Source organism: Mustela putorius, unplaced genomic scaffold (genome assembly GCF_011764305.1).
Source record: "Mustela putorius furo isolate JIRA1106 unplaced genomic scaffold, ASM1176430v1.1 tig00003853_pilon_pilon_pilon, whole genome shotgun sequence".
In the NCBI taxonomy this organism is placed as follows: Eukaryota; Metazoa; Chordata; class Mammalia; order Carnivora; family Mustelidae; genus Mustela; species Mustela putorius.
In genome coordinates this window covers 8,815,883-8,834,249 of record NW_025422005.1, presented here as the reverse complement: position 1 = coordinate 8,834,249, position 18,367 = coordinate 8,815,883, and the positions used below count along the sequence as shown (strand labels likewise).

Genomic DNA, 18,367 nt, shown 5'->3' with positions numbered 1-18,367 from the left:
GGGCAGCCGGACCCTATTCCCTGAGTGCTTTTGCGAGCAAGGCTGCTAAGTGGAGCAGTGGGGATACCTGGGGACTCTGGTCACTCATGGAATTATCACGCCACCCAACATACTTCCAATTCCCATAGATAAATGAGATCTGACCATGTTAGGAGAGATCACGTATGGGTCGTTCAGCATCTAAAATTTGCCTCCAACCAAAAAGAGCTCAGACTAAAGGAATCATTTTCACATTCCAGGTTATCAGAGGAAAATAAAACGAAAATTCTGTTGCCAAGAATTTGAGTCATTTCTCTATATACAACAACTTGAAGACACCTCCTCTTGGCTGGAAAAGAAATCCCTTGGGTGACTTATTTAGATCAAAGTCTTTGTGAAAACAGAAAATTCTACGTTCTCTAAGGGATACAGCGCTGTCTGAATTGAATTTCATTTAACTTAAAGTTTTGTGCCAACTTAAATACACTAAGACCGCAACACTTATAAGAAGGCATTCACCTATTACGTGCTTATAGGTACATAGAAAAGCTATTATGAGGATAATCAGCTCAACTATAAAATGAACCAGTCATACATAATGACAAAAACAGATACAAGTCATAAATTGCCTTTTCCCCTTCAGAATCCATGCAGGCAGGCACTCAGTACATTCTTTTGTGCAAAGATAAAACTTCTGCCTTGAATAAACAGTGCTCTCAGTCTGGTTTGAGCCGTATAAATCCACTGCCCACAAAACAAACACAAACAAATGCTGTTTCTTAAACAAAAGGCAGATGGACCCCTCTGCCCTCACCAAATCCCAGTATATACAACAGGAGACTGGCTGATGGCAGAGGCTGGCTGAGGGTCTCCGGGTGCAGGGACATGGAAATCACTGTCCACTAGATCACCGCTGTGCCCCAGATCTGGTCTCCTGGGCACGAAGGGCCAGTGAATGTTCTCTTGGAAGGCAAGTGGCTCCCCCACACACTGTACCCCGAACAGAGACCAAAGAACTGGAATAAAATATTACCTAAAGTCCTAGCTAAGTTTTCCACTGAACTATCCAAACAGACTCCTATCTCTCTCTCATCCTCTCTCTCTCTCTCGTGTAACTTGCTTGTATTTACCTTCAGGTGGTTTTCCTAGAAGCTATCAAAGTTCATTCAAAGACTGGGCAGGGCTTCTTGTTTTTGTTTTTCTTGTTGTTTTAAATTTTTTAATATAGAGAAGCATGTCTAGAGCACATCAAGCCATTAGTAAGATCTCAAAAGTCCTGGCCCCACAGTTACCCGATTGACCCTGGGCAAGTCACCTTCTCTTGCTGGGCCTCTGAGTCTTCACCTCTATAAAGGGCTAATCCTGTCCATCCTGTCTGCCAAGCAGGTTATGCTGATGACGAAATGATACCACATGAGGAAAACCATGTTTGCAATCTCCCAGGTTCTTACTACCCACAAAGAGATGGTGATGGTCACGACTGATCTAATACGAAAATGACCATGACCGCCACCACTTCCGAAGGGCCTCCTTTGTGACACAGATGATCTGATGGCAGTCTCCTTGCCAGCTAACGAAGTGATGTCAGATAATAAATAAGCTTCTGGTGGAAAGTCAGCAGTAACTAATTCTTTATATTCTCTACAGTGCTTGAAAAAAGGCTCACAGACACCAAGGAAAAACATCTTATAGGGAAAAAACACAAGGCCTTTAGATTTAGCTAAACTTGGTTCCAAATCCATCCCTGTCATTTCTAGTTGTGTGACCTTGAAAAAATTACGAAACTCTCTAAGATTCTGTGTCCTGATTTGAAGGACAATGGTTAACGTACATATTTGTGCGTTCCATCTCAGGCCTGGCAAACAGAAGGCGGTCCATGAGTGTTAATAAGTTAGTGTGGGCTCCAAAGCGAAGCAGGGTGTTTCAACCTTGTTCCTCCGTCGTTTTCCCCACTAATGCCTTTTGCACGAAGGAAAAATGTAAAACGATTAGGCCTTTACCGAATTCATAACAAACTGACCTGATCTAAAACAATAAAACAATGATGAAAATGACACAGAATAAGATGTATTAACCAAAAACCAACAGAAAACCCCCAACTCCTTGGCAACAATTTAGATCTGCAGGATTTGAGCTGGGAAATCTAGGCTGGGTAGAAACAAATGCCATCAAGCAAGAGAGAAAAGAAACGAGCCCACCACACACACGCAGAGGTCACCGGCAAAAGAAACACACAGTGAGTACCGAACCATGAATTCTAGTATCTAATGATTTTGATGAAAATACCATCAACAAGAGAAAGTTATGAAAATACTTGAATTTGTAAACCTAAGTCAAAAGATGCCTGAGATCAAAAAGGTACCCATGATCCAAAGTATCCCACACTGCCTTGATAAAACACACAAGTGCAGGGGTAGAAAGCGAGACAGAACAGAGCAGGGGTTCCCTTAGTGACGATCGAAGTGTTCCTGCTCTTTGCTGGAAGAAATCACGGAGCTCTGGGCTTCCTGAGGGAAGACTGAATAGCAGCTGTTCCGAGCAAGCGCTGAGCTTCTACAGGGCTAGGGAAGAGAACGGAATCATTTGTTCTATGGTCGACTTCTGAAATTCTCTGAAAACAAAAAAAAAAACCCTTTTTTTGTTTCAGAATAATTATGAAATTTTTCTGTAAGTATATGAAAATATTACACAATAATCACAGACAGAAGAAAATTAGAATCCACAGAAGAGAGGGAATTGAGGCAATGGGCCTCTCCTCGGTTCTTTGGCCTCGAAAGAGACTGTCTTACAGATACTCGTGTGACACCTGACGAGGCCAAAGGATGCTCTTTGGAGTTCATGCCACAGAAAGAAACCTGTCCCTCCAACATGTTTCTGGAATTTGAAATGTTATGCTTTTCTTAAATAAATCCTATTCCTGGAAAGGAGTCTGGCAGCAATCGTCTTGTCATGGCCTTTGGAAGGGGATCAGATCTTTGAGGTTCTACTTGAAGGCTTCGAGTCCTTTTGCCAAGATCTAGGCAAGGGAGTCACAGGACAGAGGCTCACAGCTTGGTGGCCAATCCCTAAGTCATATCACTGCCTTAGCTTTGGAATCCATAAGCAGATTTCTGGGGGTTGGACAATGAGAAGAAAGAGCTTAGAGAAATAAAGGGGACAAAGGGCACAGACTATTTTCCAGTCCTATTTTTTTGAGGTGAATATTAAATAAATTAAATAACAGTTAAAACTGTAACAAAGAATTCCAGAAGTGGATATGATGGACCTGAAATAAAAAATCTGCTGTGAATAATTCAAACCATCTATCCAGAGACAAGGAAGACCTGCAGATCCATTACCTTCTTACAAGACTGAATAAATTCCCTTTTAACTTCTCACTGGGTTTTCACATACCTTATCTCTTTTGTTCTTCAGGTCAATGGGACCAAGGTGGGGTGGGAGGAAGAGATTAACATCCTCTTTTCATAGGTTAAAACACACACACACACACACACACACACACACACACACACCCTCAAGATTAACAGAAAAAAGGATTATTTAAAGGCAGGCATAGGGTTAGAACCCAGGTATCCCTAACGGCAGGCCCTACGCTCCCCCTCAACGCGAAAGCCTATGTCTGCAAAAGTGCCGGATGATCTCGGGGAGCGGTAATCCTTTTTCATAAGCCAATAAAAACTTGAGATTCTTGCTCCAGGAAAATACACAGACACACAATATTTCTTATTATTTTCAAGAGGTTTATGGAGCTTCTCCACTCCACTTGGAGCGTGATGAACCAAGGCTAAAGCCCTTTGGTCTTTGCAGCCCAGTGGGGCTGGCTGGTGGGCTTGATTGGGGAGATGCAGTTTTGTCTTCCGGCCCTTTCCTTTAATCATAAGAATCCAGGCACTTGTTAAAGAAATGCTTCCCACAGGCCACCAGCTGATTATTGTGGTCATTTGCACTTCCTGCAACTCCTCTCCTATAAGCCCCAAAGCAAACAAAACATGCCCCCAAAGCAAAACTAAAGGTCTGATGGCTTTCAACCCACAAAACTTCAAGAAAATGGAGATCTTCAACCAAACTACAAACATACAGAATCACAGGTGACCTGAGTGGGTATTTAGTTGACAGACCTGGCTTCTGGAGATGCTATTTCCAACAAGAAATGATAATGTTCAGTTTCCTTGCTTTCTCGTCTTAGATATATGGACTAATTTTTTTTTTTAAACACACCCAGGGTTCTTGGTATCCAAATAAATTTACCCAGCAATTTCTCTGACTAGCACCCTCTGATGCCAGCACTGATTAGCTTACTAGAGGCAAAAGAATTACACGAAGAAGGACCCCAACCACACGGAGACCATGGTTGCCATTCAAGAGGCCCTGGACCCTGGAAGGCAGTCCCCTGTGCAAATCCAGTGACAATATAGATTTTATTTATTTATTTGTCAGAGAGAGAGAGTGAGCACAAGCAGGCAAAGTGGCAGGCAGAGGCAGAGAGAGAAGCAGGCTCCCCCTGAGCAAGGAGTCGCATGCAGGACTCGATGCCAGGACCCTGGGATCATGACCTGAGCTGAAGGCAGCGGCTTAACTAACTGAGCCAACCAGGTGTCCCAACAAATCCAATGACAATATAAAGCCTGATATCCAATAAAATGCCTTATCAGGGTCACCCCAACCTTCACATAGATTTGGGGGTGAGGCTTGGCATAAGGAGCATTCTGCTCTTTTTCTATGTAAGTTCTCTTCTTGTGCAGACCCTCAGGCTTCAGAAACCATTTTCCAGGGGAAGCAGAAGAACCAAGAAATACATGAGACTTCCATGAATGAGGGAAAATAAAGAAAAGGCCAACACTTTCCACCAGCATGTCACTGAGAAACCTGCACACGGTCTCACCCGAGCAGAGGTCACAGGCATGTACCCAACTTCTTCATTCTCATCAAAAAGGTTAACAATGACAGAGGGTCCCTAACAGCCAAACTGGCCCAGAGGGAGTCTGATTCTCCCACACTCCAGGCCTGACACCCTCCTCCTCCATAGACTGAACAGGGTGGCTTTCATTTCAGGGGCACTGATGGCTCCCTGGTGGCTAACGTCTGAGTGTCTAAGAGTCAGAGTGACAACCTGTTTCTTTGTCCAGCCTCTATTTTTCAGTTTTCAGGACATGCTCTCTCATTTTAACTACAATGAGCCTGTGAGGGCGATGCGTTTCAATTCCACATTCAAGAGGGTCTCTCAGTAAACCGTAAGTGCATTTCTTCCCCCAAAAGCAAAGCCCACGGGTACAAAAACCAAGAAAGTAATTATAAAACTGAGGAGGCTTCTCTATGTTAATAAGAATTTCATCAAATTCAATAAAACGTCGCAGCTGGGCATTTACAACTGAATATTTAAGTGCCCCTGTTTATACCAAGTTGAGGAGCTGAAAGGACCCAGGGCAACCTGGGCCACGGCTTGATGCTTTTTGTGGCCGTTGGGGTGAAGGTCCCAGCTCTGCACGAGCCGTGATTCGAGGCCAAAGCGTGCGCGCTCACTCGGACTCTGAAGCCGAGTCTGTTGAGCGACCATGACTTAGAAAGTCTCTCCTGCCTCTCTGCTGCCTGTTTTGAACCACAAGGCAAACAGCACACTGTTGAGTGTTACCTGACTTGACTGAAGAGCTATCCTCTCTGGAAAAGTCTGGAAGACAGGAGTAAGTCCCCAGCTTTCACATGCCGTTACCAGGATCGCCGAGCAGTACAGGCGTGCCGCGCAGCCCGCGTTCTCACCGGCCCTTCACGACGACCCCCTGCGTGGCACCATTAAACCCTCTGTTCGCTGGAGCCGGCTGCTCGCCGCACGGCCCACGGCGCAGGTACGCGAGCTCGTCCCTGCCACACGGGCCCAGAAAGACGCAGAGAGCACAAGTGCTTTCTCAGAGCGCTCCCTTCTCCAGAAGGTCAATCTCTAGGAGGCAAGTCTGCGGAACTGACACAGCGCGGAGGGAAGGAGAGGCCTTCCACACGCTGTCAAATAGCGACGCCCCCCCCCCCCATTACCTTCGCCTTTCCCAGCTTCACACAGTGAGCTCCTGCCAAAAAATAAATTGTGGAGTAACAAGATGTCCACTGAACAAGAGGCCAATGAACAAAAAAGCCAACCAGACAGCAGGACCCGAGAGAATTACACCTTCCTTCCGCTGCTCTAGAAGCCTATTTTCAGTTTGGGCTCTCTCCTGTAAGCTGTGGGAAAGAACTGGTAGATTTTAGGCAGGAGAAGAGCACAGCCAAATCCTAGGTTTATACAAAGTGAGTTCACTCTAGCGGCATCGTGCTGGCCGCCGTGGAGTCCAGTGGGTTGGGGGGCCTAGTGCAGTGACCCGGGGAGGGGACAACTGAAGCCTGGGAAGAGGTGGCAGTGGCGGACACAAGGAAGATGACATGACCGTGGGGGACTCAGCGGACCCGACGCCAGGTGCACAGAGCGGCGGGTGGGTAATGAAGCCAAGCCCACGTGTGTAACTCCTCACAGCCTCACGGCTACGACAGAATCTCGGGGACGTGAACACTCTTGAGGTCAGCAACAACGGATTTCACCTTTCTTTCCTTACCTTGGCAGCTGAGTTTGATACGCCGTGCGTGACATTTCTGATGAGGCCTCCGACATTTCCGTATTTTATCAGTCCAGTAACCCCTTCAGAAACATCATTCAACAGCCCCATGGGATTGCCGAGAAAGTCCACAGATCCCAAGATCCGAGCTGCCTGGCTGAGGAGTTCCTGTGAAATGGGGCAGACAGAGGAGATGAAAACAGCACCTGCTGAAGCTTGCGGGCAGAATGTGCCCAGCAAAGAGGCGAGACATCTGTCTCCTCCTCCATTCACGTCATCACCCCCAATGACCTCTTAATTCTCATCAACGGCCAGCTCCTAACCTTCCACGAGCTCCCCCCGAGCTCTCCCCATGCTTGCACCCCAGAGACGACTCTCAGTACTCAGAAATGCGCCTCAAAGCCATTCCAAAGAATAAATAGTTAAGACTAAACAGGAAAGACCCTTTACAAATATTATTAGCATATACATCACACTTCCTGTTGTTCCTACAAATAGGGAACTCAGCAGCAGGAGGAGAGTTCTAGAAGGAAAATGAGGGAAGAGAGTGGAGTCGAAGTTCCCCTCGAAGAGAGTGGAGTCGAAGTTCCCCTCGTAATCGGCAGAGGGGACGGTGCATAAGGAGGGCATGAGCAAGCCTCCACTGATTCCAGGGCTATCTGCCACGTCACTGTCCTCACCATTGAGTGGAAACACCGGCCATTAAGAAAGTTGAGGAAGGGAGCCAAGGAGGAGAGGAGGGGTGGCGGGAGGCGAGCGGAAAGGAAGCAGGAGCAGAATATATGTTAACTTGGACAGTTAATCTATTTGATATGATCTTGACTTCTCTCTTTATCAAAGAGTCTGGATAATAAATAAAAAATGGAAAATGTCCAACTTGATACGAAAATTTAGAAGTTCAACTCTAGGGCAAGATCTCATAGGCTCCAAGAACACTGAGGGGGTTGTTCAAAGTAGGCCCATGCCCAGTCAATAGAGAGGTCAGAGTATTTTGTGTTATCATTAAAGCATCAATTGAACCCTTAAGACTTGTGACTAATCTGGTGGAAGCCCCTGAGACTAGCTCTGTGAGGGACAAGACGAACAGCTCATAAATCAAATACACTGTTTCAGGATTTTCAGAATGTGTATGGGCTTCACGGGCTGTGACCTGACCCCTAACACAGCAAATGTTTAACTGGGCTCTTAGTAGAAATGCCTTAGTAACCAAAATTCCCAAACCACCAAAACAAACATTCTGCTTATGCTCCAGCCACTAAGTATTTTTCCAAAGCTCACCTCCTGGAAGTGTTTGAGGATATCATTGATGATGAACTCCTTGGTCTCATAGGGATGTACCCGAGTGAATGGATCCAGATTAATCACGGCGTCCTCAAACCGAATCAGTGGAAATCCCAAGGTACTTTTTAGAGCCTAGTTAGGGAAGAAAGGAAATGACATTTGATGGCCTTCCGGCGTCCTATAATTTTGGATTCCATGAAAGTTACAAGTCCTATCAATTTTCCAATGAGAGTCAAGGTTTTGATATTTATAAAGAAGGATGTTCCCTATAATTACAAAAGCAAAATATGCACAAAAAATATACATGTCACTCAAAGTAACACAGATCACATAGAAATAAACACTTCTAGTTTCACAGCGTAATTCTTTCTGGTCTGTTTTGTGTTGAGTTTTCCTTTTTTTTTTTTTTTTTTAAATATTTTATTTATTTATTTGATGGAGAGAAATTACAAGTACACTGAGAGGCAGGCAGAGAGAGAGAGAAGGAAGCAGGCTCCCTGCTGAGCAGAGAGCCGGATGCGGGACTCGATCCCAGGACCCTGAGATCATGACCCGAGCCGAAGGCAGCGGTTTAACCCACTGAGCCACCCAGGCGCCCTGAGTTTTCCTTTTTTGACTGAAGTTACCACACATAGAAAGGTACAGTAACCAAATGTACAGTTCAATGATTTTTTTCCCCCAAAGTGAGCACAGCAAACATGTAACTACCACCCGGGAGACCAGAAGAGTAAATTATTATTGATTTCATCTTGGAAGCAGCCCCCTCCCCAGCTGTGGCCTCCTGGTCACTACTCCCTCTTCCCCTAGGGTAACCACTATCCTGAGTTCTATCACCATAGGTTAGCTTTCCCTGCTTTGAATGTTACACAAAGGACACCATCAGTATGTATTTTGGGTGTTACAGAGAGCTGCAGTTGCTGAAATTTCATTGTTTGTATTCCAATATACGAATAAAACACAGTTTATTAAGCCATTGTTGTTGATAAACACTGGTGCTGTTTCAAGCTTTTGGCTATTATGAGTAATGCTGCGATGAACATTCATGGACATGTACATACTTTTCTTGAATATGTGCCTGGGAGTAGAGCTGCTGTGTCACAAAGAACATACAGGTCCAACCCTACTACATACAGTACTGCCCAGCAGGCATAGCCAGCGGCTGAACTGGTTTGCACTCCCTTCAGCAGTCTATGAAATTTCCTGTTGTTCTACATCCTCATCAACACTCAGTACAGACAGCCTTTTAAAAGCCAAACATTCTGATGGGTGTGTAATGGCATCTCAGTGTGGTTTTAAATTCCATCTTCCCAGTGATACATATATTGGCTGCTTGGAGATCCCTTTCTGTGAAGTGCCTACTCAAGTCTTTTGCTTATTTTTGTAGCGGGTTGTCTGTTTTTTACTTATTACTTTGTAGGTGCTTTTCTTTTTATAGAAGATTTTATTTATTTATTTGTCAGAGAGACAGAGAGGAAGAACGAGCACCAGTAGGGGGAGAGGCAGATGGAAAGGGAGAACCAAGCTCCCCGCTGAGCAGGGAGCCCAATGCGGGATTTGATCCCAGGACCCGGGGACCATGACCTGAGCCAAAGGCAGATGCTTAACGGACCAAGCCACCCAGGCATCACCATTTTTCTTATCCATCCTGTATACAAGTCCTCTGGTGATTAGATGTACTGCAATTAATTGCAATTCTCTTTTCCCATTCTGTGACTTATTACTTTTTAAATAGTGTTTTTTAATGAAATCCAACTTATTTATCTTTTCCTTTAGGAAAAGAGCTTTCTATTTCCTGGTTAAGAAATTATTATCAGGGCACCTGGGTGGCTCAGTCAGTTAAGTGTCTGCCTTCAGCTCTGGTAATGATCCCAGAGTCCTAGGATGAAGCCCCACATTGAGCTCTCTTTGCTCAGTGGGGAGCCTGCTTCTCCTTCTTCCTCTGCCTGCCGCTCTGCCTACTTGTGCTCTCTCTCTCACTGTCTAATAAATAAATAAAATCTTAAAAAGTTATTATCTATATCAAGGTCATAAAGATACTCCCTGTGTTAACCTAAAAAATTTTTGTTTTACTTTTCACATTTAAATCTATAATCTACTTGGACTTGACTTTTTTATATGGTATGAAGCAGAAATTGAGATCCATTTTTTTCCAGATGGATATCTAATTAACTAAGTAATGTTCACTGAAATGATCACCCTCTCCCCTATTGCAGTACAGTGTAAACTTTGTCATAAGTTGAGTAACTGAATTAACGTGACTGTTTCTGGATTCCTTTTTCTGTTTCATTTTGTTCTGCCTTCTACCTATACCACACTTTCTTAATTACTATAGTTTTGTAATGAGTTTTAAAATCTAACAGTATAAGCTCTCCAACTTTGGTCTTTTTAAGGATTACCCTAGTTACTCTTTGCCTTTTTCATTTCTAAATACATTTTAGAATCAGCTTGTCAATCTGCCACACATACAAAAAAAAAAAAAAAAACTTGGAATTTTCATCAAGATTGCATTGAATCTATGGATCAATTTGAGAAATGACAACTTCACAGTAGTAAATCTTTCAGTGTATTAATGTGGTATGTCCCCTTATCTATGTAGTTCTCTTCTCTCTTAATAATGTTACATTGTTTTCCATACAGAGGTCTTATATACACCCTTTGCTGGATTTATTCCAAGGTTTCTGCAGTAGATTAAAAATGGCCATATATTCTTTACATCTTATACTATTAGTGAAGGCTATTTCATCTGTACTGACCTTGAAATTTGCTTCAACCAAGAAAATGCAGTGGAAGGAACACTGTATGACTGCTGTGCCTAAGCCCCGAAGGACCTTGGAGCTTCTGCTCCGCCCTTTTTGACACTTCCACCACATGGGGAAGCTGAGAGACCATGTGGAAGAAGGTTCTCTTGATAGCAGCACTTAACACTTGACATGTGAGTAAGGTCATGGTAAACCAGTCAGTCTCAGTTGATTGTCAGATCAATAAAAACAGGTGAGTCCAACAGAAGAAGCATTCAACAGACTCCAGCCCAAATTGCTAACCCATAGAATTGTAAAAAAATAAACCACTGAGGGCTAGAGTAGTTCATCACATAGCCATAGAGAATGATACCATATTTGATGTTTTCTTAACACTATTGTAAATTACATTCTTCAAACTTTCCTTTTCTCTATAATTGTTGCTGAAATATAGAAATACAATTGATTTTTGTACACTATGTCCAGTGACCTTTGTAAATTTATTTATTCATTCAGATAGTAACTTATGGGCACATTCTTTTAGATTTTCCAGGTACACATTCATGTTCTCTGCAAATAACAAAGTTTTCATTTTCCTGTCCAGTTCTTATACTTTTTCTTTATTTCTTCTGTAATCTTTCTAGCCTTATTGCGCTGGCTAGGATCTCCTGTATGACAGTGAACTGAAGTGGTGATAATGGGCTGGCTCCTTCCCACTGAGCATGTTTGCTGTAGCTTTTTTATAGATACATTTTATCAGATTAAGGCAGTTCCCTTCTTTTTTCTTTCTTTCTTTTTAGTGCCATTATTGAGATAATCATATTTTTTCTTCTTTTCATGTTGTTGATGTGGTAAATTATGTAATTTATCTGAAAATACTTACACTTTCATTCCTGGAATAAGCCCAATTAAATTATATTTTCCTTCTCATACACTTCTGTATTTGATCTGTTAATACGTTGTTCAGATTTCTTTCTTCTATGTTCATGAAACAATTCTGGTCTATAATTTTCCCTTATTTATTTTTAAAATATAGATTATAGTTTTCTGGTAAACTTATTGAACACACTTACATTTACTCTTTAAAATTCTTTTTTTTTTTTTTTTTTAAAGATTTTATTTATTTATTTGACAGAGAGAAATTACAAGTACACTGAGAGGCAGGCAGAGAGAGAGAGAGAAGGAAGCAGGCTCCCTGCTGAGCAGAGAGCCCGATGCGGGACTCGATCCCAGGACCCTGAGATCATGACCTGAGCCGAAGGCAGCGGCTTAACCCACTGAGCCACCCAGGCGCCCTAAAATTCTTTTTGATAAAGTCAATATTTGTTTTATCTATGGGTCTGCTTCTAGTGTCTGTTTTTATTCTTGGTCCCCTCTCTTGGCAGGTCCAGTAATTTGTGACTGACTCTAACATTTTCTATGAAAACTTTTACAGATTTCACATGAGTCTTTAGTTTTTAGCAGGCAGTTAAAGGGGCTTCATGTAATCAGGATTTGGGCTTTCTCAAGGCTGGGTTTCAGTCTTTGTAACCCCTGGTCTATTTTACTCTTTATAAGGCCTGGTGTAGTGTCAGCGATATCAACTGACAACCAATTCAGTTCCTCCACTTTTAATCTCCCCGGCACCAGAAAACTGCCAAAAGGTCTACTTTGTTTTCCTACCTCTTGACCACCACCTTCTGCTTGGCCTCTCTCAGATGAAGTTACCTAGAAATTGGTATCTGCCTCAAGACATACAGCAGCTCAAACCACCTGGGGGCTCTTTTCTGCCTGTCCTTTCTCTGTAAGATATTAGCCCCTCCCTTGATTACCAGCTCTCTTAGTACCTAACATTTGCTATGCCAGCCCCAGGAGATTGCCAGAAGCCTTACTCAGACTCTCTGCCTTGACAGCTACTTTCTGCTCACCTTCTCTGACTTTCTCCCCATATCATTTAAAGATTAGGATTATCTCAAGAATAAAATCAGAGTAAATTTGGACTCAGTTTATTGAGTTTCCTTCCTCACATAAATCTTGGACCATCAGGTCCTAGGTGTCCTGGTCGCTTTCCAATACCTTCAAACAGACTTTCAGAGTTTTTCTCTACCAAGCTTTTCTTGCAATTCTCAGCTAGTCTGGCTCCACTATAAGCCAGTTAACAATTTCTGGATATGGTCTATTTTCCAATTATATTTTTATTTAACAAGATTGATAATTCAGGGATTTTGGACAGCATGCAAAACACTTTACTTCTTTGAATGTGAAAAGAATTTTTCATGCAAATAATGTTAATAAATCTCTGATCTACACAGAATCTTTCCTTGTATAGTGTGTAAGTAAAAATCTAATTGTGTGTTTTTCCAGATGGGTATCTAGTTGGTCTAATAGCATTTACTAAAACCTCTATATAACCCCCAGTGAATCATAAATGCCTTTATGGTAAAATCTCATGTGTAATTTCATGCACTTTCTATTTTCTCCCTTATTTTTCATCTTTTAGCATGTATTTTCAGAGGCTGTCTTAAATTCTTTTGGGACAAGAGCATCTTTAACTGAAATGAAATTGTGTAATGGGAAGAAAATATAGATGGAATTTTTTAAAAACCAGAGAATGGGGAAAATTTTGGGGACTCAAATACGAACAGGCAAAAGACTGGTAATTTTGATGACATAAAAATAAAAAGCTTTCCTGTGATTAAAAAAACCCCAAAACATACATACATCAAAAGTAAAAAAACCAATTGAAAAACCGAAGGAAAAAACCTTGCAACTCATTTCAAAGACCAAATTTATAAAAAAAAAGCTTCTAAAATTACAGGTGATAAAAGACCATTAATATGATTTTTTAAATGGGCAAGTGATGCGACCAGACAGTTCGGTTCAGAGGTAAAAAGAGCCCTTATACAGATGAATCAGGAGAAACAGAAAAAGAAAACTGTGAAGAAGACAAAGAAACCAACAGAGGAATAAGAGGAGAACCAGAAAGGGACAGGGAGATCAGCAATGCTGACTGTAGCGGAGGACCCTACAGAGATGAGGATAGACAAAAGGTCCCTATATCTGGGCCCTTGGGAAGTCACCAGTAACCTCCTACTGAACAATTTGAGAACAAAACATTTTAGAGATTGAGAGCATTCTTAGGTTAATTCAGCCTAACAAGCTAATTCAGCTGAACAGTCTCATTTTTTAAAATAAATAAAACCAAAGAAATGTTAAGTGGATGACCTAAACTTGTGCAGTTAGTTATTAGGAGATCTTAGACTCAAACGTGCTCATTTTCACGACAGTAACCACCCATTAGGTGGAAAGCATGCAGACCAGAATGGAGGATTCCATTGTTTCTCCTGAAAAGCCTTCTGCTGTTCATTCAAGCACGCTTCATGCATCCATGTGGCACTGACTGGGAAACTGAGGCCCAGCCCAGCCTAACCGCTTTGCTTAGAGCCGCCCAGTAAATGCGCTGGGGGAGGTATTGACATCAGGTCAGCAGTCTTTTTTGCCAATACACCTCTGAGCATTACTTTCTTTTCAGAGAAGAGGAAATGAGATCCAAACAAAGGCTTAAGGCAAAAGCTTGTTTGCTCCCCAACTTCCTCATTGCAACCAAATACTGAAGAGGAACCCAACATAGGAGCAGAGACTCTAAAACCTTTACCAAATTGTCCAGACCCTCACGAGAGACTCCCACCCCTTTCTGAATGGCTTCTGTGCTTTGTCTGAACGCAGGAGATACCCTGGCCCTTCAGTAAAAATGATCTCCGCCTTGTCATTTATGGCTCTGGGGCCTCCCACAGTAGAAAGAGCCAAGATGCAGCCCTTGGTAGGAATTAATCTGCCACCTTCAGGTTGTTCGGGTCAGTCAAAGGGAAACAGACGAGAGGACAAAGAGCCAAACAGGGCTTTTTCCTGAAGTAACAAAATGACTAATCGAATACAGTAGTATACAAAATTGATGCTTATTTACTCAAGTAGCAGACAGTTTCCTGTTATAAAACGGATTCTGGAGAAAGCCATCTGGGCTCAGAAGCTCCTAATAAAACTAGGAAACTGTCTATTCCTACCTCCTCCAGACGAAAACCGCTGAAGTCTTCCAGAAACTTTATGGAGTTGAAAGAGGAGATACCTGTCCATATGCCATAAGGTCTCGGATCACAAGCCAGTCCCTGGGCCACGTCTTTTCCTTTCTGAGTTTATCCTGCACTAAACAAAACTGTCTGGAATTCATTCTTTAAAGGTTTATTTATGGTACATAGAGACTGTTTATGTGAAGCAGGGTATTTGCCCATTTCCCTCCTGGGACAGTGTTTAAAACTACAGGCATAGTTCCCTCTCTGGCACTTTCTGAAATACAATTAACAATACTGGATCTTTTTTCCTTTTAACAAATCTGGTTTTTATTTAGGGAGGGGAGGAAAAAAGTAAAGGGTCTGAAGTTTCCCAACAAATTATTTCAAGCCTTTGAGAAGACAGTTTTAGGCTTTTTAAATAGTGTCTTTGTTTGAAATTCCCCCTCACCCCACCCTCTTGCTCTCTGACCATTAAAATGTGGGTTTTCTTCCAAACTAGATTGCTCAATTAAAGCCCTTCTTTTGTAATACCCCAATGCTCTAAATGGGAAAAGGACTGCTGTAGGCCACCTCGTGAAACCTTTGAAAGGCTCCTGGCTTCTTTTGATCTTTAAAAAAAATAAAAACAAAAAACACCCAAGTACATACAAACTACCTGGTTTTTCCGTCTTACCCTGCTACTCCCTAGTACTGCAGGCAGGAGACTAATGGAGAGGAAGGGGGAGGGGAGGGATGTGTCTGCATTTGTGAAATGGAGCTATTATCTCCCCCTTCTCCCATCACAGAGGAAGGAATCCAATCGAGATAGCAGATGGGAAAGCGGCTCTCAGTCCTTCTGAACAGACACTGTATCTGGCAATAATGTGCCCTCCCTGTAAACGTGAAGAGACTTCCCTCTGAGATTTCGGACAGCCTCACTTCTGGCCTGGAGTCAAGAGAATCAAGATAATTATTCCTTCAATACCAGAGACACGGTTACCTTTTAGTCAGACTCTTGTGAATCCTGCTCTGGGACAGCACTCCATTCCCTAAGCACATACTTTGAGCCATTATACAGTTGTCTCAAAGAGCACACGGCTCTTTCTAAGAGCTGCTAATAAAGGGATATTACTCTGTTAGGAAACTCTTTGAATAAATGACATTATTTTATGAGTCCCAGACTCCACGAGGAGAATTCGAGACACAGTGAAATGGTGACTTCCACAAGCTGAGAATTTAACTCTGAAGTCCCAATTCCCAGCACCCTGCCTGAAACAGTAATGTGCCCCATTCAGGATGCCCACCCCCACCCCCCCGCCCCGCCAGCCAGTTCATGACACAGCTGCTCCACTGGATTTCTGGAACAATCATCTGAAAAGGCCTTCAAAAGGTTCCTTCAGTACGGTGACAAACGGAACACTGGCCTTAACAGATCGCCCATGTACCGTTCACACAGCATCACGCATGCACTAGCAGCACCCTATCCCCGGAGGTCTGGACCTACTTCAGCTGTAGGAAATCCTACTGCATTTGTCAGGCTGGGGGAAAGTGTTTTGCTGGGAGCAATCTGAAAGGAACTGTTAGGTGTCTGTGTTTCTAAGTAAGATGATTTAAAAAACAAGAAGTCCTTAACTCTCAGGAAATGCTTAACATTGGTTTGTTGGGCGCATGCCAAGTGTTCTGGGGGAATATATACTTTATCAAACAAACCCATTCCAAGGGGTCACATAAGTCAAGTGGATACTTGTGGATATTAACAAGATAGTGGATTTCCCATGGTTTTCCCCCCACTCCTAGGCTAATTATAAGTATCTTTAGTCTCCTGGGAAACATGAAATTAAAGCCAATCAAGCAGACAGGAGAGTCCGCTGGAAAGGGCATGCCACGCTGTTCTCAGGATGGTTGCAAAGCAACTCCTGCCCCTCTGGTCCTGACCAGCATCCCCAGCTTGCCGCGGAAAAGAAGTGGCCACCCTTGCCCCGTTCTTATCCAAGTATGATCTGTTGATGACCAGACCACGGTCTCGTTACCTATAGGTCTGTTTTAGAAGTTGTGAGTTGGCAAACCAGGCACCACATGAGGCCCACACATGTGTTTTGTCAAGCTCAAAAGGTTTTTAAAGAAAACAACTCAAACTGGTTGCCAACATTTCAAAACCAGGAGATTCCACATAAAAACTCAGATTTCTGGCTTCGCTTTAGAAATCTGGAGATCCAGCCACACTGGGTTCACGTTGCCCTGTGACAGCAACTGGCCGGAGCTGAGTCGAGGCAGCCCCTTCAGATGAAGGGCACTCGCCCCACACGCCACGGTCCCCACCGCACTGCGTCAAGCGGCGCACTGCTGGACAGTCCCGGCAGGCAGCTGAACCGAGGTCGCCAGGTGTATTATTTGTCTATTCAGGTCTGCGGCTGTTCCTGCTCAGAAGGGAGGTCGTCACACAGCATCTGCGAGGAGGCCGCGTGGGGCAGTGGCCGTGTCCTGGGCTGGTGGTTGCGGGTGGAGGGCGGGGAGCAGGTGCCTTGACAACCGTCTTCCAGGGCAACAAACGAGAAGAACCAGAAGTAATGGGTCCGAGCGGCAGTGAGGCAGATTTAGCCTCGGTCTAGGAAAAGACTGTCTAACAAGCACCTGGGGCATCCTCCTGCTCCCATCACGGCTGACCCACAAGGCCTGAGTGAAAGAACTCTCTGAACTCCAACATCCAACAGCTCTAAAGTGCTCTGATGCCTTCCGTTCGCGGGGGGCGGGTTGGGGGGACGGTATCCGGCACAGTGCAGCACGGTACAGGCTTCCGAGTCACGCAGGCTTGGATGTGAATCCCAGCCCCAGCCCTTCGTTAAAATGGATCTTCCTGCGGCAGACGAAGATGGAATCCAGGCCCTCTCTGTCAAGGGCAGGTCAGGACGGTCTGCAGGCGTGTTACATTCTGAGACGGTGGTGAGGGAGGCCACACCTCAGCGGTATGGGGCCGAGTGTGCGCCTTGACAGGAGTGGACACTTCTGGTCTCGGCCATTCACACAGAGGTGGAGAGAACCGGTGGGCCGGCAGGTCTTGGGCACAAAAGGCAGGTACTGCCTTGCTTGTAACTTTTCTCCTGAATCTGCAAGCGGCCCTAGGAAAGTAGGCTCTGACCTCATTGAGACAAGCCAAGAGTTAAGAAGACGGGTTTTATGTAATTCTGTTTGCTCTTAAGTATTTTAAAAAGTGCATGTACATCTACACATATGTCCGTATGTACACACATTATGTGTACACATGTACGTGTGTGTGTATATATTTTGAACCTTCTAAAAGGGAAGCCTGTAAAAATACCTGCTATCGAAGATGATCCTGGACAGAAAAAGCAAACAGGAAACATACTCACTCTTTTCCAGGGAAAGCCACTGTTTAAATCTTACCCAGAAATCCGCTCACCTTGAGATCCAGTGGTAGCTTGTTGGAGGTGAACACGCTCAGCTTGATCTGGGGAATGCTGATTTTGAGGTTTTCGAAGTAGTACCGAATTGGTGTTCCACCCTGCTCAGCCGTCTTATCGTGGAGGTTTTCATCGTACTTTTCCACCTCTGGTACAAGAGTAAAATAGAGAAATTAAAAAAAAAAAAAAAAGAATCTCCTGAAGTCTCACACATCAAATGCTAATGCTGAAAAATAATCATACAGAAATGTCAACATGTCTCCAAAGTTAGTTTTTCGGGGTTTGGTGCTATGTACAGTATCCCCATACCACTTCTTGGTAAAAGGAGATGTGCTTCCTGTTGTTTACCA

At 43.6% G+C, this 18,367-nt stretch overlaps 1 protein-coding gene across 13 annotated transcripts in view; it reads right to left on the bottom strand.

The window, feature by feature from the left end:
* The window catches only part of VPS13D (vacuolar protein sorting 13 homolog D), a 253,025-nt gene that overhangs the window by 76,829 nt on the left and 157,829 nt on the right, over nt 1-18,367 (bottom strand). For all 13 annotated transcript variants that reach the window (XR_006601667.1, XR_006601666.1, XR_006601668.1 and 10 more), the window contains 3 exons: nt 18,017-18,165; nt 7,833-7,967; nt 6,555-6,722 (listed from right to left, as the gene is read on the bottom strand). Coding sequence is in view for 10 of the 13 variants with exons in the window: in XM_045063766.1 (XP_044919701.1) it covers nt 6,555-6,722; nt 7,833-7,967; nt 18,017-18,165 (452 nt within the window). In the remaining 3 variants the exon portion in view is untranslated. The remainder of the gene's footprint in view (nt 1-6,554; nt 6,723-7,832; nt 7,968-18,016; nt 18,166-18,367) is intronic.